Consider the following 25761-nt stretch of genomic DNA (forward strand, 5'->3'; position numbering starts at 1 on the left):
TTATGGCTAAATCATGCAGAAAACCATCTAATTCCAAAGGGACTACTATTAAATATGGGTACATTGAAATGCAATGTAAATCGCTTTGGATTAAAGCGTCTGCCAAATGCATAAATGTAAAATAATATCAATTGCCACTGTATATTAAAAAATAACTCCAGATGTTCATACCTCCATGAACAACAGCCTTTTTAAAGTGGATTTTAATGTGATAATTCAATTTGTCCCGTCTTGTCGGTTTAAAGATACTGCTATCACAAAAAGGGCAGTGAAAATTTCTGCAGCATGTTGTGCATTGCTCCAAAGGTGGTAGCGCTGAACCTCTCTGTATCGTTATGTGGTTCTATAGGTGAAATAAAATACAATTAATGCAATTCTCATGGTCAGAAAATTTAACAAATGCCGTAAAATACAACGCCAACAACAAACTAAATCACAAACCATGAATATGTAACCTAACAAAGTGATACAATCCAACTGTAAAATAACAATACGTGATCAAGTGCCTTCGTCACAATTCTCAGTCACATTTATTATATAGCACTTTTTACAATACAGATTGTTTCAAAGCAGCTTTACAGGGATAATAGGAAAATTATGCAACAAAGTTTGTCTCTGTAGATCTAGAACACAATAGTGTCATAATCCAGTTTATGTAAGTTCAGTGTTGATTAATTTCTGTTGTAAAAAAGTTATTAATTCTGTTAATTAATCTATATAGCCATTCTGGAGAAAACAGTGATGTTATCGTCCAGTTCAGTTCTCATATAATGGAGTCATTGACAGATCAATAGTATTGTTAAATATTAACTTTTTGCATAAGCGTATAACGTTTTGCATAAGCGTATAACGTTAAGTATGTTGCATCCATCAAAGATATAACTTCTTTTTACCTTCTTCTTTTCCTTGTTCTACCGTGTGCTCCGCCATAGTTAAACATGAACTCCGTCCACTTCCGGCATTAGACTGCTACCCCACCCACTTCCGGCATCAGACGGTTAGGCTGGCGTTGTCGTCCTCACACTGCTATGACGTATGGTTCTGTGGTTCTGCAGTTGGTTATTATTGCAATAAGCAAGCAAGAATTTTGCTATTACAGACAGTGAATCTGAGACTTTTATTTGTTCTGATTGAGTGACAACCCTCTCAAATATAAGACACACAATGCAGAGAAATAAGTAATAAAAATATACCAACGCACTATAGGCTATTGAAGGACTGGCTTTGGTAAGCTCGGACGTTATCGGTTCTGCTGTCGGTACTGGAGAAATTAAGAAAATACATTTATTATTGCTATAAAGAGAAAGTTATTTTATCTCGCCAGCCATTTCTATGTATAACAATATTAAAATATTTGCCTGTGATGCAATTTAGCTATTCGCAGTCAGAGAGAGAGAGATCTCGCTCACGCGGTGACACAGCGAGCACAACATGAGCCCTGCTTAATGAGTGACGACGGAGGACAGAACTAAACATTCAAACGTAGCCTGGTTTAGATCTGTGATATTAGTCTGATTTTATTTTAGATTTCGCCTTCCAAAGATTATAAAAAGAATATTTATACATAAGCCGCATTCTGTCTAGCACAACTTCCTTCCCTTCACAGCGGTGCACTGACATTTCCCCCTAAAACTCAAACTTAACATCAGAATCAGCACGATCGGTGATTGTTGTAAAATGCTACTGTTGCTAAATTGCGGGACGCGTTTAATAATAAAAAGAGGGCAAGAGATACCGTTCCCAAAGGCGTAGCTCGAAACACACCGCAAAGAGACAAGCAAACTATAGGCTACTTTGGGTTTCATCTGCGCGTCTAAACGATCAAATATACACAAAAATATGTCAAAACGACCGGCTTGGAGATTCACTTAAACACAGTTTATGTCTTAAATGGACGTGGTTATGGAAATAGTTGGGAGAAAATATGCTGCATCAGGAGCCTATTAGACTCGGTCTTAAAGGGGAAGCTGTCTAATAATAAACATGCTGACGATTGAGCCATTACTGCGAATCAAACAACAAAAGGCAAAGAGAAAATCACTTACAGTTCTTGAATGAATAACTTCTGCATTAATAAGCATTAATCTATCTATGATAAACTATGCAGTGTTATTTTACAATTGATTACTTTATTAGATTTCTTTTTAGACCACACCTGAACAGTAATGTTAGTAGACCTTCCTGAAATTAAATCACTCTGCCTATATAACGTTTAACTTTGTGATAATATATATATATATATATATATATATATATATATATATATATATATATATATATATATATATATATATAACAAAAGAACCGTTAAGAATACCGTTAAAATACTGGATCGATAAGCAGTATCGGTAAGATAGTAATACCATTAAAACCTTAACGATACCCACCCCTAGTTATGCCTGTGCTTCTCTTGGATGCTCTGAATATTGGATTACGTGTCTGGATTGCCCCTTAATTAAAGCTGCATTTGGATCTCAACCTTTGTGTCTCAGAGCAGTTTGTAACACCTGCTTTGTTTATTTAATATATTTGTTATACATTATTTATACAATATGTTTTTTCATTATACATTTTTAATTTAAGTGTACAAGTGCAGATTGGTCAAGTGTTCAATAAATGTATTTATTGAGAAATTTTGTCAATCTTAAGTAATTATTTGTGTTACATTTTATCTTTCAAATAAAATGTTCAAATAAGAGGTTAAAAACAAGCACATATCGGCCAAATATCGGACAAAATAAATCGGCAGCAATAATCGGCCATCGGCCGACCCGGATTTCAAAAGATCGGCATTGGCCTGAAAAAAACAATATCGGTCGACCTCTATTATCTACTGCAGTCTCTTCCTTTAGAAGTTCCTCTTTCTTATTTTAAACAATTTGATTGAATATCCTTAAGTCCTTTATTTGGAATGGTAAATGACCGTGGTTGCATTTCAGGAAGTTACATTTGACCAATTGACAAAAGAGATTTAGGCCTCCCTAAAATTTAGTTTTATTACTATGCTTTTAATCTTAGACATTGGTCTCTTTGACCAGAGAGGCCCTCCCTGGTACAACATTTAACAAGCGGTCCTTGCCCCAATCTCACCATTGTAAAGTTTATCTATTAAATTGCCTATAGAAGTAAAAATGCATTCTATTATTTCACACTGTTCAATTTTGATACTTGCCTAAATGTTTCCTCAAGTATATGGCTGAACCATAAATGATGTATTAACAAGTCCTCCTTTTGTTGGAAAGAATAGATGAAGAGGGGTAACCATTTATGAATATGGAGCTTTGAGATCAATTGAAAATATATTAATTGGGATTTCTAGGTCTCAATTTTCAGGTATTTACAGTTGCGCCATTTATTTTGTACTATCCTTGATGGTAGGACACAGTCCCTAAGGCAGACACTCTTTGAATGGTGGCCACAGCCTTTGGAAAGGGGGATTAAACATTTTGAACTTTGTAATGGAGGATGGGTAAACTATGACTAGGGATGCAAGGGTTTGCCTTATTCAGTTTAAGATCTTGCATCATTTCTACTGGACTCCCTCTAGATTGTTTAGGCTTGGTTTAAAAGACACACGTATCTGCTGGCGACGTAAGTTGGCAGATGGAGATATAGACCATGTGCGTGTGCGTGAAAAACACTTTGGTGTGACGTCACTTTATAGACTTCAGTGAATTCTGCAGCGCTGACTTGAGTCATGTGATGACCCCTTAACGTGTATAAATATCAGTCACTTTTGCACATTAATCATTGCTCTTCACAATTACAAAAGTGACTGATTATGGTTTGAAAATGGTGAATTTCTCCTAAAGGTGAGGAGTTTGGACTAGTGTGCTGTGGCACAGTGATTGGGAAACACTGGTCATCTAATGGTTAGACGGAGAACTGGAGAGGCCTTCAAGCCACAGTGTCTCGCAACCACCATGAAATTTGCTTTGTTCTGTATCATGTATGGGAATCAATAAAAAGTGTTAATTGCAAAAAAAATGCTTTTTTAAAAAAATTTCAGCCACCATTGACTTCCGGCCGTCACTGGATGGAGGAGTCTGTGCTCAGGACAACACGCTGAAGACATCACTTTCACTTCCTCCAAAGAAATCTGTCACATTTCCTGCTGATCTTCAGGAAACTCCAGCCAAACCTCAACTCATTCACAAACAACCACCGGCTCTCCCCCCAAAACCTTTCTCCAGACTGACCAGTTATAGCTCAGGTAAGAACTAAACCCTTCTCCTGACTAACCAATCACGGCACACTTTGATGTCTGATGCCATGAAATAGAGCGCAGGTGCCCGCCCACTTTTTCAGCCATCTTTGTTTCGGATGTTTTTATCTTATTTAAATTTCAATAGCAATTATGCTGATAGAGTTGAGATCATTGTGAATATTTCTGCGAAATAGTTATTTCGAAGATTTTTTCATTAATTGATTGACATTTTTTTATTAAACTTATTGAAATTTGTTTGCGTCATCATTTAAAAATGTTCACACAAGCAGTTGCATCATGCACCTTTTTTTGTTATTTTTTTTGAGGGATCACCAAGTTGAGCAACCGCAACGCTAATCCAATCGAAACCCCCACCCACCCCCTGTAAATCATGGGAAACACTCACTTTTTTATAACTATTACATTTGCAGCTCTTTTTCAATAACTGTCTGTCTATAATAGATACATTTGGTTACATTTTATGAGTTAGCGTGCATGTCTGACATCTTTCGGCTGTTTTTACATCATAGTTTTGTAATCTTGGCACTTTTTTTTTTTTTTTTTTTTTGCCAAGCACTTACCATACACGAGAGGTGGTGCAAAAGGCACCAGCATAAACGCAATGTTGCCCACAACTGCTTCAGCTCAATAGAGAGTGAAAACATGTATCTCTGAAAGAGGCAATCCTGTAAATATTGCATTCCGTGTTCAGTGTAAATGATAACTAATAAAACTAAGAAAATGACCTAAATAAAATGGTTTGCATTTCTCTTAAGAGTGTTGTGTTATTTCTCCATAACATGTTTTAACCGCAAATATGGTCTTACGTGTCTTAAATATGAACACATAATGTAGCGATTTAAAAAAATTAAAAGATTTTTTTTAAAGATAATTTTGTAAAAGTCCAAATAACTTTACAGATCTTTATTGTAAAGTGTTTAAACAATGTTTTCCATGCTTATCCAATGAACCGTAAACAATTAATGAACATGCACCTGTGGAAAGGTCATGAAGACACTAACAGCTTACAGACGGTAGGCAATTAAGGTCACAGTTATAAAAACTTAGGACACTAAAGAGACCTTCCTACTGACTCTGACAAACACCAAAAGAAAGTTGCCCAGGGTCCTGCTCATCTGCGTGAACGTGACTTAGGCGTGCTGCATGTAGGTATGAGGACTGCAGATGTGATGTACCTAAGACAGCACTACAGGGAAATGGGAAGGACAGCTGATCGTCCTCGCAGTGGCAGACCATGTGTAACATCACCTGCACAGGATCGGTACATCCGAATATCACACCTGCGGTACAGGTACAGGATGGCAACAACAACTGCCCGAGTTACACAACAGACAGATTAATTACACAATGGGTGCTGTTTAAAATGGCGGAGGACATGGCGTTTTTTATAGTGATCGACTCTTGCGCACCGGCTATCACGAAATAGAGAGGAATACCCCTGCTTGGTCACTATATTTCCACTGAGAAAGCTGATTTTCAGAAAGCTGACAGCATCTCTGCTTGGGAGTGGCAACAGTGTGTGTCTCTCTCTCTCACACACACACACAAACCCATCCATCCTTGTTTATCCAATAACTTGTTTGAACCAGCACAAGCCGTGATGCTATTTCTGAAGTGACATTTTTTAATTACTAACGGAGGTTTGGACGCAGCATTTGTTTTGTACCAGCAACGGCAGAGTCTGATCCGTCGTGTAAGAAAGTAGTTCCATGCACAAATGCGTTTTTATGGCCGTACTCAGTTTTAGTTTTTTTTTTTTTTTTTTTTATGTATTTGTTCATTGAACTGTTGTATAGAAGCAATATCACTCGCAATCGTGCTATATGGCCCTATATCGGCACTGCTGTGATTACCTACGGCACTCGGCCTGTGGCCGAATCACAGCAGTGCTGATATAGGTTCATATCGCACTCTTGCTCGTGTGATATTGCTTAAATAAATATATATATATATGTATGTATGTATGTGTATATGTATGTTTTTGTATATATACACTGCAGTTCAAAAGTTTGAGGTCACTTACTCTTTCTTTATTATAATTTTTTCTTCACATTTTACAATAGTAGTGTTCCAAGTCAAACTATGGAATTATGGCAATTATTTTGTTCATAACATATACATTTATTTCATTATAAAACAACAGTTTTATTTTAAAAAAAAAACACGTTTTTGAAATTGATGACTTGGACCGAATAATTAAGAAAAGCAGCCACTAAGTGCCCAGCATATAGATGGGAACTCCTTCAATATTGTTTAAAAAGCATCCCAGTGTGATACCTCAGGAAGTTGGTGTAGAAAATGTCAAGAGTACATGTCTGCAAATTCTACACAAAGTGTGGTCATTTTGAAGATGCTAAAATATAAAACCATTTTTATTTATTTTGGATATTTTTTTCCATTTCTATTGTTCCATAGTTGTGATGACTTTAATATTGTTGTAAAATGTGAAAAAAAATAAAGAATGAGTGACCCTACACTTTTGAATGTGTGTGTGTATATATGTATATATATATATATATATATATATATATATATATATATATATATATTTATTTATTTATTTATTTATTTATTTATTTATTTATTAGTGTTAGGTAGAAATGGATTACATAAATTTTGTAAAAAGCAAGGTGCTGTTTAGTTTCATGTTTACTAATGTTTACTTAATACATTTATAATTACTTTTAAATTAATCAAAACATGTAATTTAATAATTTAAATGAGTTACTGATTACAATTTTAGCCATGTGACTTGTAATCAGTAATGGTTTACATTTCAGATGAACTGTGTATACATCGAATATTGACAGAAGGCTCTAATATATTACAATATAATTGCTTTTTCTCTATTTCTGATTAATAATGAACAAGCCTTGTATTTTTAATAGATCATATTTTGGGAATATTACTATAGGTTTGTTCATAAGTATACATTTTCTCTTTTGTGTCTTCAGACTCTTGTCAGTTGAAGTTGTCATGTACACAGGGAAAGCTTTCTCCTCCTCTACCTCCAAAAAAAGTCATGATCTATGTACCGCCCTCCTCTTCCTCACCGCTGTCATTCACGCAGAAAGCCCCACCCTTCCTGCAGTATGGTCACCCGCTGCAGCTGCAGTATGGCGGTGTTCACATGTCCAGCAGCATCATCGACGAGCTCCAGAAGGCGCTGGCGCTCACCATGCACAGACTGGAGAGGTTCGTCCTCAAAGAACATGTTTATTTCTGCTGATATGTGTTATTGATTACATTTTGGTGGTCGTGATCTTATGAGACAAAAGAGTTCATTGTACTATGAAAATATAACGTAACTTTCAGAACTCAAAACGTCCTCCCTAGTCCAAAAAGAGCATTTATTGTCGCTAAAGTGCAAAAAACGATTTGTTCTAAAATCCTTTTTAACACATGACTTTCCACATTGAGCTTGTTTAAATGGACACCAGAAAGCCTGAAACTATTTCACGCAAGATGCAAGATAATGATAACATGTATTTAGAGTATGTTTAATTTTAAGATTGTTTTGCTCAACCGTTTTTCTCAGTTATTGAGGAACCAGACAACACGTTCTTCAATTTCAGGAGCATAGTAAGTTCATTGGCTGATTGGTTATGTAGTAAAAAAGTAATCACATAATCCATAGAAATGTAGTTATTTGATTATGCACATTTTAGAATGGAATGGAATTAGTGTACTCCAATTGCAAGTGCTCATTTTTTTGTGATCTTATTACATAATCCAGATTACAATGACTCTATAATGTCACTAGCCAAGACTGACGGTTTGTCTACTATTTAGGCCTACTAAATGAAAGTATTTTTGTTTAATATTTTGTTAGGATCAGTTATTGGTGTGGGGAGGAAAAGATATTTAATGGCATTGTTAAGAGATATATGAACAAGAATTGTTCCTTTTTTATGATTCCCTAGACATGACTCTCCATAAAGCACTGTTTACAAGGAGCAAACTCCATCTAGAAAGTTGTCCCACCTCAAAATCAATGACTTTACAGCTCAAATAACAGAGATTTAAAATGAAATGCTAAGTAAGGAATTCAAATAACCTGTTATGTTCCTTTAACATCTTCGTAGAGCTCTTACAGAGTCCAGGATGTTCTCTGTGAATGAGGTTACACCAGTGCTGTCACTGATCCAGCTTACACACCAGCACACACTTCATAACCCACTTTAACAGCACTGCTGAAGTGTGTGTGTGTGTGTGTGTGTGTGTGTGTGTGTGTGTGTGTGTGTGTGTGTGTGTGTGTGTGTGTGTGTGTGTGTGTGTGTGTGTGTGTGTGTGTGTGTGTGTGTGTGTCCGTGTCCGATGGGTATTAGACTGGCACTGTATCATACAGATAGCAGTCTGCCAACCTCTGTTTAATGCATATACCACCAGTGGATGCGCTTTAGATTTGTGATTTTTGTTAAATTTGACCCACTACTGAATATACAGCACATTACAGTCTGTAACAATGATGGAATCTTAAAGGAATATTTCACACACAAATATTGTACAAAACCTGCATGCTGTGTTTTATTTTTGTTTTTTTTAAGGAAAACAAATGGAGAATTTAAGAATTTCTTTGCCACTCTTTTCCCTGTATTGAAAATGAACCAGGACTGCTTCAAATAATAATAAAACCTAGAGGTCAACCAATAGTGGATTATGCCAATACAGATAACTTAAGTAGTGGAAAGGCAGATAACCTATTTATCGTCCAATTGTATTTTAAAACTGATTTATAGAAAGATTAAAAAAAAATCTTAGTCTTTCCTTACATTGAGACTATAAGTCACAAATCCCAAAAGCAGTTTGTGCAACCAATATCCCTTTTAATAATCAGAAAAACTATAAAAAAGTTTGAAATACATTGGGTACTTTTATTTTGAAATAACAGAGACTTGGCTCTGTTACAAATAGAGGTAGACTGATATATTGGTTTTACAGAACAATCCGTGCCGATAGTTGCCTTTTGGAACTATTTATTATTGGAAAAATCTATGCGGACGTTTTTTTCATTTCGTCATTTCAAAATAAGAGTTCTCAGTATGTTTCGGCTTGTTTATACTTAAAAGTCCAAAGGCATTCACCAAATCTTAATTTTTCTGGTTATTATTGGGATTTTGATCACACAATACTACATAACTTCTTCTGGGACTTCATTAATTTTGGACACTTTGTCTGTGCCCATCATAGTAAGGAAAGAATAATATTTTTTTAAATTCTATAAATAGATTTGAAAAATTATCAGTCGATTAAAGGGTTATCGGTCTTTCCCACCACCTTGGTGAGTGGTATCAGCAAAATTCACTATCGGTTTACCTAAATACAAAGTTCTATATGTAAGTATTTATACGTTTATTGAAGAGTAATAGATTTGTACTGATAACTGACAGTTCCAAAAAGCGGTACCAATTAATCAGTAAAACCGATATATCGGTCAACCATAAAAACACCATAAAAGTGGTTCATCCAGCTTTTGCATTATATTCCAAATGTTTTGATTAGTCATACGATGGTAATGTGTTAAGATCAAACCCAAATTTAAGTCATTAATCTTCAGCTCCAGTGAGCTGTTACTGCTGGGTCATCATTTGTTTATTATTTTGTAATAAAAAAAATTTGATTCCTACATTAAATAAAGAATAGCAAAACATATATACATAGAATCAACATTTAAACCCCACCATGACCCCCAACAAATATCCCTGTGGTCACATATGAGTATATACATACAAAAAAACTAATATATATATATATATATATATATATATATATATATATATATATATATATATATATATATATATATATATATATATATATATATATATATATAGTTAATACATTTATAATAATTTTTAATTATGTATGTGACTATTCCCCACATCGATCACTGCCCCATCGCCCAAAACACAGAGTCTTGGGCAAAATAAAACTCAAGTGCCCAACACGTTACACACAAAACTCTGAACCCTCAACCAAAACTCTTGGATCTCAGCACCCCACCAAAATACATGGCCCGTGTCTCCATCCTCCGATTGGCATCACCAGCAGGTGTCTTCAAGTCCAAGCCCATACAATCTGGAGGGAGTCCAATAAAATCTATGTAAAATCTTATAAGGTGCACCCTTGCATTTCTAGATGCAGACTTGATGTTTTTAGAATCCTAGCCCACATTCCCTCCTCCAATATCAAGTTTAAATATTTCTCCCATAATCACTTGATAGAAATTAAAGCTCCATCCCCCAGACTCTGAATTAGCAGGGAGTAATACACTGATGCCTTATGACCTTTTCCAAAAGCAGTAATAACCATTTCCAGATTATCTGCAGTTTTAGGGGGGTGTATGCTACTCCCAAAAATAGTACAAAGCAGGTGGCGTAGCTGTAAATATCTATAAAACTGAGATCTGAGAATCCCAAAATGTTGAATCAAACCTTCAAAAGATTTCAACACTCCACTCTCATATAGGTCACCGATTGTAGTAAGCCCCCCTCATAATCCACTTTGACCAGCAGAAATTATGTATTAATACATAATTTTGGATTCTGCCATATGCTCGAGGCAACAAGTTAATGTCAGAATTAAACAATCTGGACACTTTTGGAGTGCAAATGTGAGATAACGGGGTGTAACTTCTTCGATTAGTTTGATAGAAAGGCTTTGCAGTAGTGAAATAGGGGTAAGAACTTCCTGTTCATTACAGGAGGGACCCTTTCAGGTGGAAGTGACCAATGAGTCAAATGTCTGAAACTGAATGCATAAAAATAAAACAAAATCTTAGGTAGGCCTTGTCCACCATTGTCAGTCAGCCTATGTAATTTATTGAAATGTAATCTATGCTATCAAATTGCTTGAAATAAGAGTGGGGGACATCTACAGGGAGAGATTGTAGGAGGTAGTTAAATTTTGGAATACAATTCATTTTAATAACATTAACCATCCCAATCATCTATAAATGTAATTAAGCCCACATCGCTCAAACCTTTTTATTAAAGGGTCAAAATTAAATCAGACAAATTGCTGGGAATAAAATGCCCAAATACTTAATGCCCTGTTTGGGCCATTGGAAGGTGCCCGGCTGAAAAGCAGTTACTGGTCAGTATGCTGTTAGTGCCGAAGCTTCAGACTTCTTGCAGAGTAATTGACTCTGTATCCTGAGAATTTAGAAAAGGAATTAATAATTCTGTGGAGGCAAGGCATAGATCTAGTGGGTGGGAGACGAATAATAAAATATAATCTGAGTAAAGCAAAAGCTTATGCGCCATACACCCCTGGAAAATCATCTTTCTTTCTTATGGCTGCTGCTAATGGTTCCAGGGCAAGACGGAACAATAATGGGGAAAGAGGACTACTCTATAAAGTAAATTAATCCACCAATAAAAGTATTCCCGAACCTGTATATTTCCAAAATCTTAAAAAGTTTATCCCATTCTACCATATCAAATGCCTTTTTGTCATCAAGTGAGATGTCAGCAACCAGAGTCTGCTCATTCACCACTGACCACATGATATTGATGAAACGCCTAATGTTATCAGAAGAGACGTGGCCCTGGATAAACCCCATCTGATCTATATGTATAAGAGATTTCATAACTTAATCGATTAGCCAGACGTTTTGACAATATTTTAACATCTAGCTGGATCAGGGAAATTGGACTGTAACTCTTACACTTGGTTGGATCTTTGTCCTTTTTTTTTTTGCTTAGTTGTCTGTTTAGGGAGTTCTAATATTCCACAAATTTTCTAATATCCTCATCCGTAGCAAAGACGTGGAGCTATATAGGTCAATATTTAATTCTTGAAATACATTATTAATATTAACGGCTGAGGTAAAATTTTCACCACCAGCATATTTCACTGAGGGAATGGTAGAAAAAGACTCCCTCTGTTTTATATATTTAGTCAGAAGTTTTCCTGCCTTGTCCCCTGACTCAAAGTATGACTGTGTTGCCCTGAATAGCCAAAACTCCACCTTCCGTGACAAAATAGTATTATATCTGTATTTCAATCAGGTCCATTCTCTGAGGTCATCAGATGACAATCGGCACTTCAGCTCTAACTTGGCACTTTTAAAATTCCCTTCCAACTCCACGAGTTCTTGTGCTTTGGATTTTTAGGTGAATGAGGTATACTGTGTGACCCGACCCCTAAGCACTACCTTAAATGCCTCCCAAGCCAAGCCCACAGAGAATGCTGCGGACCAGTTGGTCTCCATAAAAACATTGATTTCAGCCTGTAACATTTGTTGGAATTCAGAATTTTGCAAAAGGGATACATTAAAGTGCCAGCTATATGAATTGTTTTTCTCCATATGTGGGAACATCTCTAAACTCACCAGGGTGTGATCTGAGACTAAGATGTTTCCAATTGAGCAATCCACAACAGATAAAATGGAGACTTGGATATAAAAAAAATAATACATTCTAGAATAAATCTTATGAACTAATGAAAAAAATGTAACCTACCAGATGGTTTCAAAAGTCTCCAAATATCTTTAAGACCAAGATTTTACACAATTTTGCTTCACTAAGATCAAGGACTGAATCCATCAAAAGATTAAAGTCTCCTCCCAATATTATATCATGAGGGGTGCCAACGCCTTGCAACATCCCTTCAAGATCTATAATAAAGCCCTGATCATCAACGTTAGGTGCGTAAATATTAGACAAAATCAACATTTGCCCCTACATTTCTGCTAAAAATATAATGACTGTTCCTAATTTGTCTTTAATCTGTTTGAGACATTTGATGTTAGAGGTTTACTTATCAATGTAATGACTCCCCTGCTCTTACTTGAGCCAGCACTAAAGAAAACACACCAAATGTTCAGTGTGTCAGGCCCACTCAACTGTTATATGAGTGCAACAAATGCCCAAATACGCCACTGTTTGCAAGAAATATTCCACAAAACAAACTCCATCCAATAGGAGGCATACAGTAAGCACAAAGTATGTGCAGATTCATCCACAAACTGTCCCGAAGGATCATTATTCCACAAAACAAACTCTAGCCGCTAGGTTGAACCAACACAAAAAGAAACGCATAAGGTGCTCCGTTTCCTTGGACAGTCAAGTGAATGTTCATTGAGTCAGTTCCGCTCGCCTGCATCGAGAGCATCACACAATGACTTACTCATTCCATTGACTTTATTAAAGGACATTGTTTGCTTTGGGCATGTAAATATTTTGCAGCCATCCTTAGCATCTATTCTCAACATCTATTCTCAAAATCACTGCAAAAGCGACCTTCCATTGATGTAAGAGTTTCTTGCATTCCTTCTCTCGAATTCGAAAAGTCTGGGAACAAGAAAATGCTGTGGTTCTTCCAAGAAAGCCTTCCTTTACTCCTCGCCTAATGTAACATGAGATCTTTATCGGATAATATTGGGGCTTGTCTCCCTCAGCAGATCTCCAAGCTGGAACTATGTGAGCTTGCTCAATTTCCAGCTTATGGCCTGTTATGTCGAGCAGACTCGGGAACAGCTCGTTTAGGAATTCCACCATATCTCTGCCGCCTTCGTCTTCAGGAATTCCAACAATTTGAATGTTGTTTCTCCGGTTACCATTCTCCAAGTCTTCCAACTTTTCCCAAACGTGCTCCAAGTCCATCTTGGTCGCTAGTGGATTAGCAGCTAATTCCCTCTCTGACTCCTGATAATCGATCCTTTCCTCAACATCCGACACTCTTTTAACCAACTCGGCTAATGTAGTCTCCATGGCATTGATCGATCGATGTATTGCAGCAAGATCCTCCAAGTCAGCAATTAACTTTGTCAGCATTGCCGTCATGTTTGACAATTGACGCTGAATCTTTTCCACCGCACCTGCCAAATTGAGTCCTGGTCTTTCGGCCTGTTGCTCAGAGGCCTCAGCTTGAGCACCTAAGTGTCTTTTAATGTCTCCAGAGCCTGAGGATTTAGAATTATTTGACATATTGTCTTCATAGAACAGTTATGTAACAGGGTGTATCGAATCTCACAGGTTTATGACACAAAACATATTAAAACTAGCAAAATGAACTTGCAGTTCACACATCCGAACCTTGCATGGTGACACGTGACTGCCCTGCTGATCATTAAATTGTAAGTTATTTTTTGCAAAAGTAATGAAGGGGTCTGGAGAAATAAAATAATAATTTTCTCTTCAAAATCTAGTAAAGTAAAAGTCGACTGAAATAATAAAGAAATATTCAAAGAAATGTACTTAAGTGCTTCACACCACAGCTTGTTAAGTATTCTGGTATCATTTTGTCCAAGATATATTTGATTACTGGAAACCTGTTCTTTTTGTGAATGTTTTGCAGCTCTGTGGGGCAGTACAGTGTTCCTCTGTCATCGGTGGTGATCGACTGTGATGATGATAAAGAAAACATTCCCAATGAGTCCCATTATGAGGATCTGCCCAGCATGTATAAAGAGGATGAAGATGAGGAGGAGTATGATTCTTTCTTCACAAGTGAGTCCTCATATGATGACAACAGTGTCGCTGAACAGTAGAGCAGAGGTCAGTCAGGTCACCAGGTGGCTGCTTTGTAGTCATGCAAGTGCTGCTCCCATATAACTGAATAGGGAAAGTTTATGTTCAAATAATATAGTTTAAATCAGCAATAAAATAATATTTCAAATTAGAAATTTGCCGTGGAGCAGAGCAGATGACTGTACTGAAATGTTGATGTAGTTCTTTGGTTTGGAAAGTTGATTTGAAGCGCACCCCTCTTTTTTCACGCTTTGTTGACAAATCTGTTTTGCTGTGTATGTGTGTAGGCATGCTGGCATTGAAGATCTTGAGGAAAGACACTCTTGCAGTGAAGCTGAGTAATAGACCTTCTGAGCGAGAGCTTCAAGACAAGAACATCTTACCAGTGCAAACGGATGAGGAGAGACTGCAGTCCAGACAACAGATAGGAACCAAACTCACACGGTACACACACACCAGCAATGAGAGCGCATTTTGGGATTTTATTCTGTGTATTTTCATTTTTGTGAAAAAATAAAGTGATTTCCAGGTGTCTATGTTAAGTATTTCCTAATAATGTCCATAAAGTATAAAATGGTTATCAGGTGTAGGTCAATGAGAACCATCACAAACTTTAATTTGTTTAATTAAGTCTAATTGATTGTAATTTACAGGGAATGAACCCCAAACCTCATATCAGAAAAATGAAGTCTTAAACTGCTTAATGATCTAGATTCAGTCAGATTGACTGAAGTTTTGAACTTGTGTTTGTGTGTGTTAATCAGGAGATTGAGTCAGAGACCCACAGCGGAAGAACTGGAGCAGAGAAACATCCTCAAACGTGAGTAACATCTCACAATGTGATCCTACACAACCGTTCTCATGTCAAACACTGCAGTCTACTGTATACAACAATAACGAGTATGACTGTGATCATGGGTGGTACATTAACATAAATATTCTTGATCGACAACTGTTAACATAAATTAATTATGGCATTTTAAAACTTAGAAGCTGGACTGTATATGTGCTTCTTCAACGTTGGGCACAACAGAGGAAGAATAAGAAGAGGAACACTAACAGATACAATAGGGACTTGGGCCCCTAAAAATTATATAAATAATTTCACAGACTAAATAGTGAAATGGTTTGTTTATTTCACTCTTTTATATAATTTGTACAAAAATTATTTTTATTTTTATAATAGATTTCCATAGTTTAATATTGAAAGTCAGGGTCTGGGACAAGGATAAACAGTCAAATCTGTGCATAAAAGGCATTTGAAATCTACCAAAAAAAATAGTTCTCAACTCAAATATTTGAAGTAGGGCTGTCGATTTAACACGTTAATTCAGTGCGATTAATTTGATTAAAAATAACGCGTTAAAATTGCTGAGATTCCGGAGAAATGCAAGCTTGTAGTACCACCTGTTTACTCCAGAGGGCAGTAACTAAAACTTCAGTTGTATGGCAACTCGCAGTTTATACAGTAAACAAAACAGCCAACTCCTTGAGGTATCACACTGGGATGCTTTTTAAACAGTATTGAAGTTCCCATCTATATGCTGGGCACTTAGTGGCTCCTTTTCTTTATTATTTGGTCCAAGTCATCAATTTAAAAAAAATTTTTTTACATATAAAACTTTAGTTTTGTAATTAATATGGTGGCACAATTATATTTTTTTTCTACAAAACTAATTTCAAACATTTAAGCATATGCCTTCAGATCAAAAGATTTTTAAGATCATGAAAAACCTTTCAGGCAAGTGACCCCAAACTTTTGAACCGTAGTGTATGTCAAAACAACATACAGTTCGGCTAGTCATGATGTTTCGGTTGTCTTCGGAAACGTTTTAAATTTGTAGAATACAACAAGCACTTGCACACCAAAGTATAGCGAGTATTAGCCATTTATTTGTACGTGAAACCACAATTACATACAAGTTAAACAGAAATGTTGTTTTTGTCTCATTTTCAAGAATATGAATGCACCAGTTGCCCACATGCAAATGTGATATAATGTGTAGATCTTGAGATTATCTTCACAGAGTGACTTGACATTCTCTGTGGCTAAAGAGAAGTCGGCTGCTCCCGGGTCCTAAAGCTGGTTTAATTACTATTGTTTGTTAAATTTAAATTTTTTATCAGTTAATTATCAACAGTAAACAATAGACGATTGATGAATCATTATGTTAAATGACATTTAATTGCACTTTAACACAGTTTTGAATTTTTGCTCCAAGCCCTGTCATTTAGAACCCTGCTGTCTCATAGAATATAATGAGAGTGTATTAAGTGAAGTTTGTTATTAAAATTAAGGTTTTTCCATGTTTATTGGTACTGGGACATCCCATCATCATGTGACCCTGTCTGAGCCCTGACCTGTTTCTGTCCTGCAGCTCGTAATGAGCAGGAGCATTTGGAGGAAAAGAGAGAGATCAGGCACAGACTCGCACGCAAGGTATGATGAACAGACATGACCAGATCATTCCAATGTCTAGTGACCATGTGATTTGAGTCTGTGCTGTAAAATGGGAAGGAAATCTTTGATTAGTGGTGACCTCACTGAAGTGTTATGTTTCAGTTGAGTCAGAGACCCACAGTGGAGGAGCTGCGTCAAGCCAAGATCCTGATCCAGTTCTGCGATTACGTGGAGGTGGCAGACGCTCAGGATTACGACAGACGCACAGACAAACCCTGGACACGACTCACTGCAGCTGACAAGGTGAGTGTGAATGATGCCACTTCAGTCATTTTGATCATCAAGATTATTTTGGCTACTGCCTGCTATTTTTCACAGCCAAATCTAAAAGCTCACCTTACACATACTGCTGACTAATGGCAAAATGTAAGTCTTATAATTGCATATTTTCACAATATTATGAGCATGCATTTGTTTAGCTTTTTTTCCTGTCTTTGAAAGCCTGTGATTTAAGGTTCTGTTTGCTCTCTGTCCCTGCATAAAGTTAGTTTATTCCACTAGATGGCAGCAAATACTAGGAAACAATATACAGATTTAAAATCACAATAAACCGATCTGAAATGCAGATGGCGCTCTAACGCAGCTGAGCACTCGCCATGTGCTCATCCGTAGACATTGTCTATTTTGCGATTTCCCCACTCTTTCATAAAAAATCTCGGCTTCTGAGTGGACTAAAGTAAAGGTTTTCAGATCTTGTTATTTTATTTAACATAAATGAAAAAGTGATGGAGATTTGTGAAATTTCACATTCTACGTGTTCAAATGGTACCACATATTACTAGGGCTGGGCGATTATATTTTTCCTATGTTCTACATCTAGACGATCGGATCAGGTACATGTTGCTGAAGATGCAAGCAGTTATACACACAACTACCTAACTGAATCACAGTCATGAAATCAGATGGCTAGGAAGCATTAGCTCGCTAGTGACCCTGCTGTCATGGAAACCAGTAATGAGGCTAGATAGCTGCTAACTAGCAGCTAGCTATCCAGCTTATATGATTTTGTTTTAAATCAGAGCCCTTCCATAGCTCGACATATCGTCCTCATGGCGCACCTGTTACGTGTCTCATTTCTGGACCGTGCAGGTATTTTTGTTTTTGTTCTTTGTATATCAGTCAGTGTTGGTCTTGTTTTGGTGGTCTGATTTCATATTATATAGACCTTGTTAATTCACAGATTAGGCCTAATATCTACTGTATATTACACATCACAACTGATTTAGTAGCAAGTCTGTTCTCTCAGCCAATAATCAAATCTTTAACTCAGTGACTAAATCCTTCTTGTGAAAACACTAAATGGGTCACAGAAAACCCATCATCTCCTCCACAGAAACCTTGGCTTAAAAATACATGTGTAAATGACAGGACTGCTGAAGTTAATATATAATGTATTTATGAATTTATATCTGTAAAGCACATATATGGGATTACGTAAGGCGTAAATCATATCTTGCAAATTATAAATGTGATAAAATTTTGGGGTACATGATATTTTTTTATCCCCAATTTGGAGTTCCCAATGCACTCGAAGACCTCGTGGTGGCATCCTGAATCATGATGGCGGAGGACGAATCTCAGTTGCCTTCGTGTCTGAGACCATCAATCTGCACATCTTATCACGTGGTTTTTGAGCATGTTACCGTGGAGACATAGGGCGTGTGGAGGCTTCATCCTATTCTCCACGTCATCCACGCACAACTCACGACGTGCCCCACTGAGAGCGAACCACATCATAGTGACCACAAGGAGGTTACCCCATGTGACTCTCCCTTCCCTAGCAACCGGGCCAATTCGGAAGCTTAGGAGACCTGACTAGACTCACTCAGCACGCCCTGGATTCGAACTCGCATCTCCAGGGGTGGTAGTCAGCGACAATACTCGCTGAGCTACCCAGGCCCATGGGGGACATTGTATTAAAAACATCAAATATGTTTAAAAAAAATAATTATTATATTCAGACATATTTTTTAAAGCCATGAAACAGCTATTTGTCATTTTTGTGTTGGGGCCAGTGAACATTTTGGCTGGACCAGTAGAAATAATTATTATCGTTGAGACTTGCCTTCCATCAAGGGAGCCTACAAGATTTGCAGAGCGTTGCATAACACTGCGGTTCCATAGACATTCTATAGGTGGTACACTGGCGAGGAGACCAGAGGTCGTTTTTTTTGTTGTCGTTGTTGGTTTTTCTTTTGATTGGATGCCTATGGAAGAGATGCTTTAGTTTCCTGAATAAGCTTTCGACTGAATGCAATAACAACATCAAAACCATTGCTGTATATTTATGTGTTATTTAGTTTAAACTAAATGTATGATCCATATCAGTGTCAAAGACAAGGAAATATTTTTGTCATCATCTTTTGATGTTTATTGGCAGTTGGCAATCCAGTTTTATGGTGCATTAGCGCCACCTACTGAGCTGGAGTGTGGAGCGTCATGAGGAAGTCTTTCAGTAGAGTCAAACATCCACTGAAGATGATGAAATTGGCTAAATTTAATTGAAAGGTCACACATCTTATGTAGGATTAAATCCTAAACTGAGAATACCCTGAGTTCACTTTTAAACAAACTAGTTATTTTTTATCCATTCTTGAGGTCTAACAAACATGTGGAATGATTAACTTCCACCTTAATGGTGTGAAATGTATATTGTGAGAATATTTTTGGCTATATTACCCAGCTCTACAAATGACTAGTTATGTCTCCAGGGACTTTAGCATTTAAGTGTAGACATATTACACACTATTGACCCCGCCCACTGAGAGTTTAAGGGATTAATCTATAAAGCGCTCTATATCGTGAGTGTAGTCAGGTGTTGTTAGACAGGACATGCAATGGAATAGCTATATTCACAATATAGTTCTGCCTTGAGTGCCTTTTTGATTTATTAAAAGGTTAAGACTTAATAAAAGGACACATTGTCATTAAAAACATGGCTTTATGTTTAAGGGGCCATGTGATGAGGAATCATATTTGTTGAGAGACATGTACATGTACTGATGATTGCGACTGAGCTTTCATTATGTAATGATGACACTGTTATATAAACAAAGGGATAACAGAGATGCTTAGCACTGCTGTGATTTCACAAGAAGCCTAAAATCCCCTTAACCATGGTTAAATCAAATAAAAACAACAACAACGTACTTCATCTTACTGGTAGAAAGAGAGGAAGCAGTGAGGTCATTTGTTTTGTGTGTATGCGCATATTATAAGGGTTTCAGGCAGGTGTAGTGATGCATGAACTGTGTTGAAAGCTTCACTGTTTTTTACTCTGTTATTTCTTGACGTTGCAGGCTGCTATCAGAAAAGAGCTGAATGATTTTAAGAGCCATGAGATGGAGGTGCATGAGTCCAGCAGACATCTGACCAGGTGAACGACAACGATCTAAATAACATCACAGGTTTTACTTGGTTACAAATGTAAAATCCTACATGAACTCCAGTAGACTGACTTTGAACTCCTTTTTCCACCATTTCAATTTAACAATTTGAATTGTTACTTTTTTAAATTGTATCTGTTGGCATTATTATTATTTAAAGTGGCCATGCACCAATTATTATTCTTCTGTTTGGGAGTTAATGGAAGCCCATAGAACCATAGGTAGGGAAATTGTGAAATTTGGCACACTGGTCTCAAAATTCATCAGGCCAAATTTGGGGTCTCCCAGTCAAATTCTATAGTGCCACCATCAGCACAAAGTTTCACTTTCATACTTTTGAACCCTTTGGCCAAGAACAATAGTTATTTTTTCTTTTTGTTCGTCCTGCCTAATTTTCACCAGATTTTTCTCATGATCTTCAGACCAAGCCACATAAAACATAACAAATAATTTTTGATTTTCACAACCATTACTGAATAAAGCTGAAGTCACGTCACGTCAGGTCGTATTTCAGCAATGCTTTGTCCTATCATAACAAAATTTAGAATGCTTCATTGCATCCATGATTTGAGAACATGTGTCAAGTTTGGTGACATCGCCACAAACGGATCAAAAAATATATAAAAACAAATGTGTCTTTTGGGATTTCTTGGGTTATGCAGAGTCAGACGATATCAGCAGGTTGGTGTTTGAACTCCGCTTACCGCTAGTCTTGCAGTTTTGCATCTGTTGTATTGGAGCACTTTGCATTGTGCTTAGTGAATGCCAGCAAGGCTTGGCCCCGATCATTGTTGCTTGCGACAATATTGTATAAAAATGTATAAGTTTAGCTTTAGTAATTGTTTTTCTTTTTATCTATTTATTAGTTAGTTTATAAGTCCTCGTGGTGGTGTAGTGACTCGCCTCAGTGCGGGTGGCGGAGGACGAATCTCAGTTGCTTCCGAATCTGAAACAGTCAATCCGCGCATATTATCACGTGGCTTGTTGAGCGCGTTACCTTAGAGACATAGGTAGGAGGCTTTAAGCTATTCTCCGCAGCATCCACACACAACTCACCATGTGCCCCACCGAGAGCGAGAACCACATTATAGTGACCACGAGGAGGTTACCCGATGTAACTCTACCCTTCCTAACAACTGGGCCAATTTGGTTGCTTAGGAGACCTTACTGAAATCACTCAGCATTCCCTGGATTCAAACTCGCAACTCCAGGGGTTGTAGTTAGCATCTTTACTCGCTGAGCTCCCCAAGTCCATCCTGCTTTCCTTTTTAAAGAAGTTTAGAATGTCAGGGCATTTAGTACTGTTTTAAATTAGTTTAATCAAAGAGGCATTTTGGGGTTCTCATAGGAGTTTGTAACCGAGAGCTTAAGTGGAGGTTGTGTTTTCATGCCATTGTCTCTGTGATCTCTCTTGTAGGTTTCACAGACCATAGACCACCACTGACTGGAGGACTGCTGCCTGATGGCCATTTCTCCCACATTAAACACAAGTGCTGGACAGCAAACTAAGAACCTAACTTCACAAACAACAAGACGTCTGAAATGCCTTCTGTAAAACTCCTTGGGACACTACCATCACCATCAGATGAGCTTTTGTAGTAGCAATGTCCCGTGCCACCTCCTGTGAACATCTGCAATGGAAATCACCTTTATAAGCATCCATACAGTTACGTTTATTACATTAATCTCCATTAAACATTTTTGATTGACAGCTCTGCTTGTGCGGAAATGACATTTCCCCTCCCAATGACGCCAGCAGACATCAGAAAAACACCTTAATCTGTATCTGATTCCCAGGTTGTGAGCGGTGCCATTTTCAGCGCTTAGAAGCACTTCTGCAACATGGCATACTTTTGCACAGACTGCATTTCGTGCAATGTATTGCATTCACGAAATGTGAGCAGCACTATTTTCTGGATAAATGGTTTGTAAAACCAAAGGTTGAAGACATTTATGCAACAGTTTTCGCAAGATGTATTTACAAACAATTTACGTAGAAATTGTTGCAATGATTTACGCAACAATGGTTGTATGAAAGATTTAAGCAGAAATCGTTGTGACAATTTTCGTAAGAATGGTTTTACAAGCAATCTACACAACTTGTAGCAACAATATATAGAGAAGGGTTTTACCAACAATTTACGCAGAAATCTTTACAACATTTTATGAAAGAATTGTTTTACGTACGATTTATGCAGAAAACCCATGCAACGATTTACGCAAGAATGCTTTTACGCAGAAATTGTTGTGATGATTAATGCAAGAATGGTTTTATGAAAAACGTTTTGCTAAAATGGTTGCAAAGATTTACGCAAGTACGGTTTTATGAACTATTTTTGCCGAAAATCCTTGCAAGAATTTTGGCAAGAATGATGTTACGAATGATTTATGCAGAAAACGTTGGAAAAACAATGGTTTTATGAGCAAGTTATGCAGAAATTGTTGCAGAAATGTATGTTTTTTTTTTTGTTATTTACACAAAAATTGTTGAAACTTTTTATGCAAGAATGGTATTGCGAACAATTGACAGATTGTTGCAGCGATTTATGCAAGAATGGTTTCATGAACAATTTACACTGAAATCTTTTCAACAGTGTACGAAAGAATGGTTTTACGTACGATTTATGCAGAAAACGTTTCAACAATTTTGGCAAAAATCATTTTACGAATAATTTGAGCAGTAAACCCATTCAGCAATTTACGCAAGAATTATTTAATGATTTATGCAGAAAACATTGCATCAGTTTACACAACAGTGGGTTTATTAACTATTTACGTAGATTTGTTGTAGCAATTTATGAAACAACAGTTTTACGAATGATTTATGCAGATATGTGATGCTTGTGTTTCACGATTGAGGCCCATTGTTTCTCTTGGATTTGAATGGTGTTGTGCCCCATGCTGGTTTGTATGCATCGTAGCCATCAAAATAATTACAAGTAAAAAGATTTTGTTCATCATCCCGACATCCTCGTCGTTCCGACTTCATGGATCTCCATGGCAAACTGTGAATTCTAGAAAATCTGGAGTCATTTGTCGGTGCTTGATTCAAATGTACATGATGTTAATATGACATTATTTATAAGGATATTTTTATTGTGCATTATTCAAAGAATGGAAACTGAAGGGCTTGCTTAAGAAACGCTCATGATGGAACATACAGAGGAGATTGATAAAGTTTATTATTTATCTAAAATTAATTTAATTTGAATGTCTGTACTTTTCTTGTGGATCTTTTTATGAAAGGTTCTTTGAATGAACATTATTTGGTTGAATCACTTAAAATCCAGCACAACCAAAAACCAATTGTAGAGCTGGACTCTGTCTATGTGTGCATATTTTTGTTTATTTTTTTTTATATAATTTTATTGAGTAGTTTCACATCATTTGTCTGCTTCTATATATTTTTTTTTTCTGATGTTATTCAGACTAAGCAATATTCATGTAGGCAAATCTCCCAAAAAGTAATTCATTATAAATATTAGTTTTCTAATTATTAATATTATTATTGTGAATGAGAGCATTTTTTTTATTATTATTTCGCCTGTCTATGTCTTTTTACTTTTGTTGTTTTATATTATTTATTTTTAAGGGTAAACTGATAAACGCATTGTAATGTAGACTTTCACTATTTATAAATGTACAAATACAAACTACAGATGTTTTTGCAGGGTTTAAACGCTGACACACCCATTCGTATGTCATAGCAAAGTTTTGGACTCTTGTAATGAACACTACAGCATGAGCTGTTTAATTATGATCAGGCAAATTAAGATCACATGTCTAATGACTCGATTGTGTTGTTTTGAAAGTGATTACAAACCATAGGCTTTGACAGTGTGACTGTTTATTAGTGCTGCTGTGAGTATTTTATTACTAGGGACTGAATAATGTCAAAGTTGCTCTTATAAATAATCAAAGATCTTTTTGCAACATCTCAGTGATTATCTGAAAATTTGCACTGACCAATATCTGGTTGATTTTATCCAGGTCTATAATGACTCATTGCTGAGATTAAGATACAGTATAGACATTCATCAGTTCTTCTTGATAACTCTCGATTGTTTTGCTGTACTTAAGATATAGATATTTCAGAACTTAAATCACACGCTCTTTTCTGCTTTGTTGTTTTCAATCTTTGTTGAAGTTATTTTTATGAACCACGTCATAGACATGAAGGGGGTTGGTCTATAATATATGTAGATGATGAACTGATTAACTATTTTCCTCTCCAAACTGTGTCTGTCCTGTCGGTTCTTTGTTAGTAACTTATGAATTTGAACTACGTTGATGAACATTTTATTAGTCTTTATTTTCTCTGTCCCTACAGTGGGCAAAAGCATTTGGACACTGCCTCATACTTTAAAATGCAAACATTTATTTGCATTACATAACAAAACATAAAAATATATTTTTTTATACACTTAATGAATTATTAATAATTATTATAATTTTAAATATGCTTGATTTGATGTATTTTACGTGTAATGCAACGGCAATGAGATGTTTTTTAGTGTGATTAAGTGTCCAAATTCTTTTGATTCTACTGTATATGAATACCCTGCTGTGGTAAAACTACAGCTCCTCTTGAGTACTGTAAAGTATGTTAATGACAAGAAGTTTGCTACATTTGTTATGCAAGTAAGTAGACTGCATTGAGGTTATCTTTTTTTATTATTATTTATTTTCTTTTAAACCATGTTTAGAGTTGCCAATGGGTCAAATTCACATTAACGTGTTAACAGACATCGTAAAATCAGTGAGCTTTTGGAAAGGTCAAAGTGTCAGCATGTGCACAAAGTACTTGATATTGCCAATGAAGAGAATATAAAATTGTAATTTTGTTCAACCATGTCCAGTATTCTGTTTTATTATTAAACCTCCAGTCAACTCCGCTAAAAACGTCTTCTGCATGCACTTTCATTTAACCTAATATGCACATTTTATCTTTCATTTGTAATGTTTGAAGTAAATTTGTTATGAAAGTGGAATTATTGATCTCAAATACAATTGAAAAAGAGATTTCAATTGAAAAAATAATTTTTCTATCCCTTTTGTCAGACTGAAGTCCATTTGAGCAAGAAATGTGCTGATGATTCCTGTCATTTTGTACTTCATATGTCACCAAATGTAAATAATTCATTGAATTCACATAAAACAAAAACTCCATGTTTAAGAATACAACTTGACGATTATTACTAACTCTTAAAA

At 36.3% G+C, this 25761-nt stretch overlaps 1 protein-coding gene across 3 annotated transcripts in view; it reads left to right on the top strand.

Moving 5' to 3' along the window:
• LOC127645647 (phosphatase and actin regulator 1-like) overlaps positions 1-25551 on the top strand; it is a 67618-nt gene extending 42067 nt beyond the window's left edge. For 2 of the 3 annotated variants that reach the window (XM_052129322.1, XM_052129321.1), the window contains exons 5-13: positions 4010-4213; positions 7183-7423; positions 14531-14682; positions 14991-15147; positions 15468-15523; positions 17082-17143; positions 17267-17407; positions 20464-20540; positions 21968-25551. In XM_052129322.1, the coding sequence (XP_051985282.1) occupies positions 4010-4213; positions 7183-7423; positions 14531-14682; positions 14991-15147; positions 15468-15523; positions 17082-17143; positions 17267-17407; positions 20464-20540; positions 21968-21983 (1106 nt within the window). In that variant the 3' untranslated portion in view covers positions 21984-25551. Of the gene's footprint in view, positions 1-4009; positions 4214-7182; positions 7424-14530; positions 14683-14990; positions 15148-15467; positions 15524-17001; positions 17144-17266; positions 17408-20463; positions 20541-21967 lie in introns of those variants that run through there. The other variant, XR_007970793.1, reaches the window with a different exon arrangement.
• The last annotated feature ends 210 nt before the right edge of the window (positions 25552-25761 follow it).

This window comes from Xyrauchen texanus, chromosome 6 (genome assembly GCF_025860055.1).
Source record: "Xyrauchen texanus isolate HMW12.3.18 chromosome 6, RBS_HiC_50CHRs, whole genome shotgun sequence".
Classification (NCBI taxonomy): domain Eukaryota; kingdom Metazoa; phylum Chordata; class Actinopteri; order Cypriniformes; family Catostomidae; genus Xyrauchen; species Xyrauchen texanus.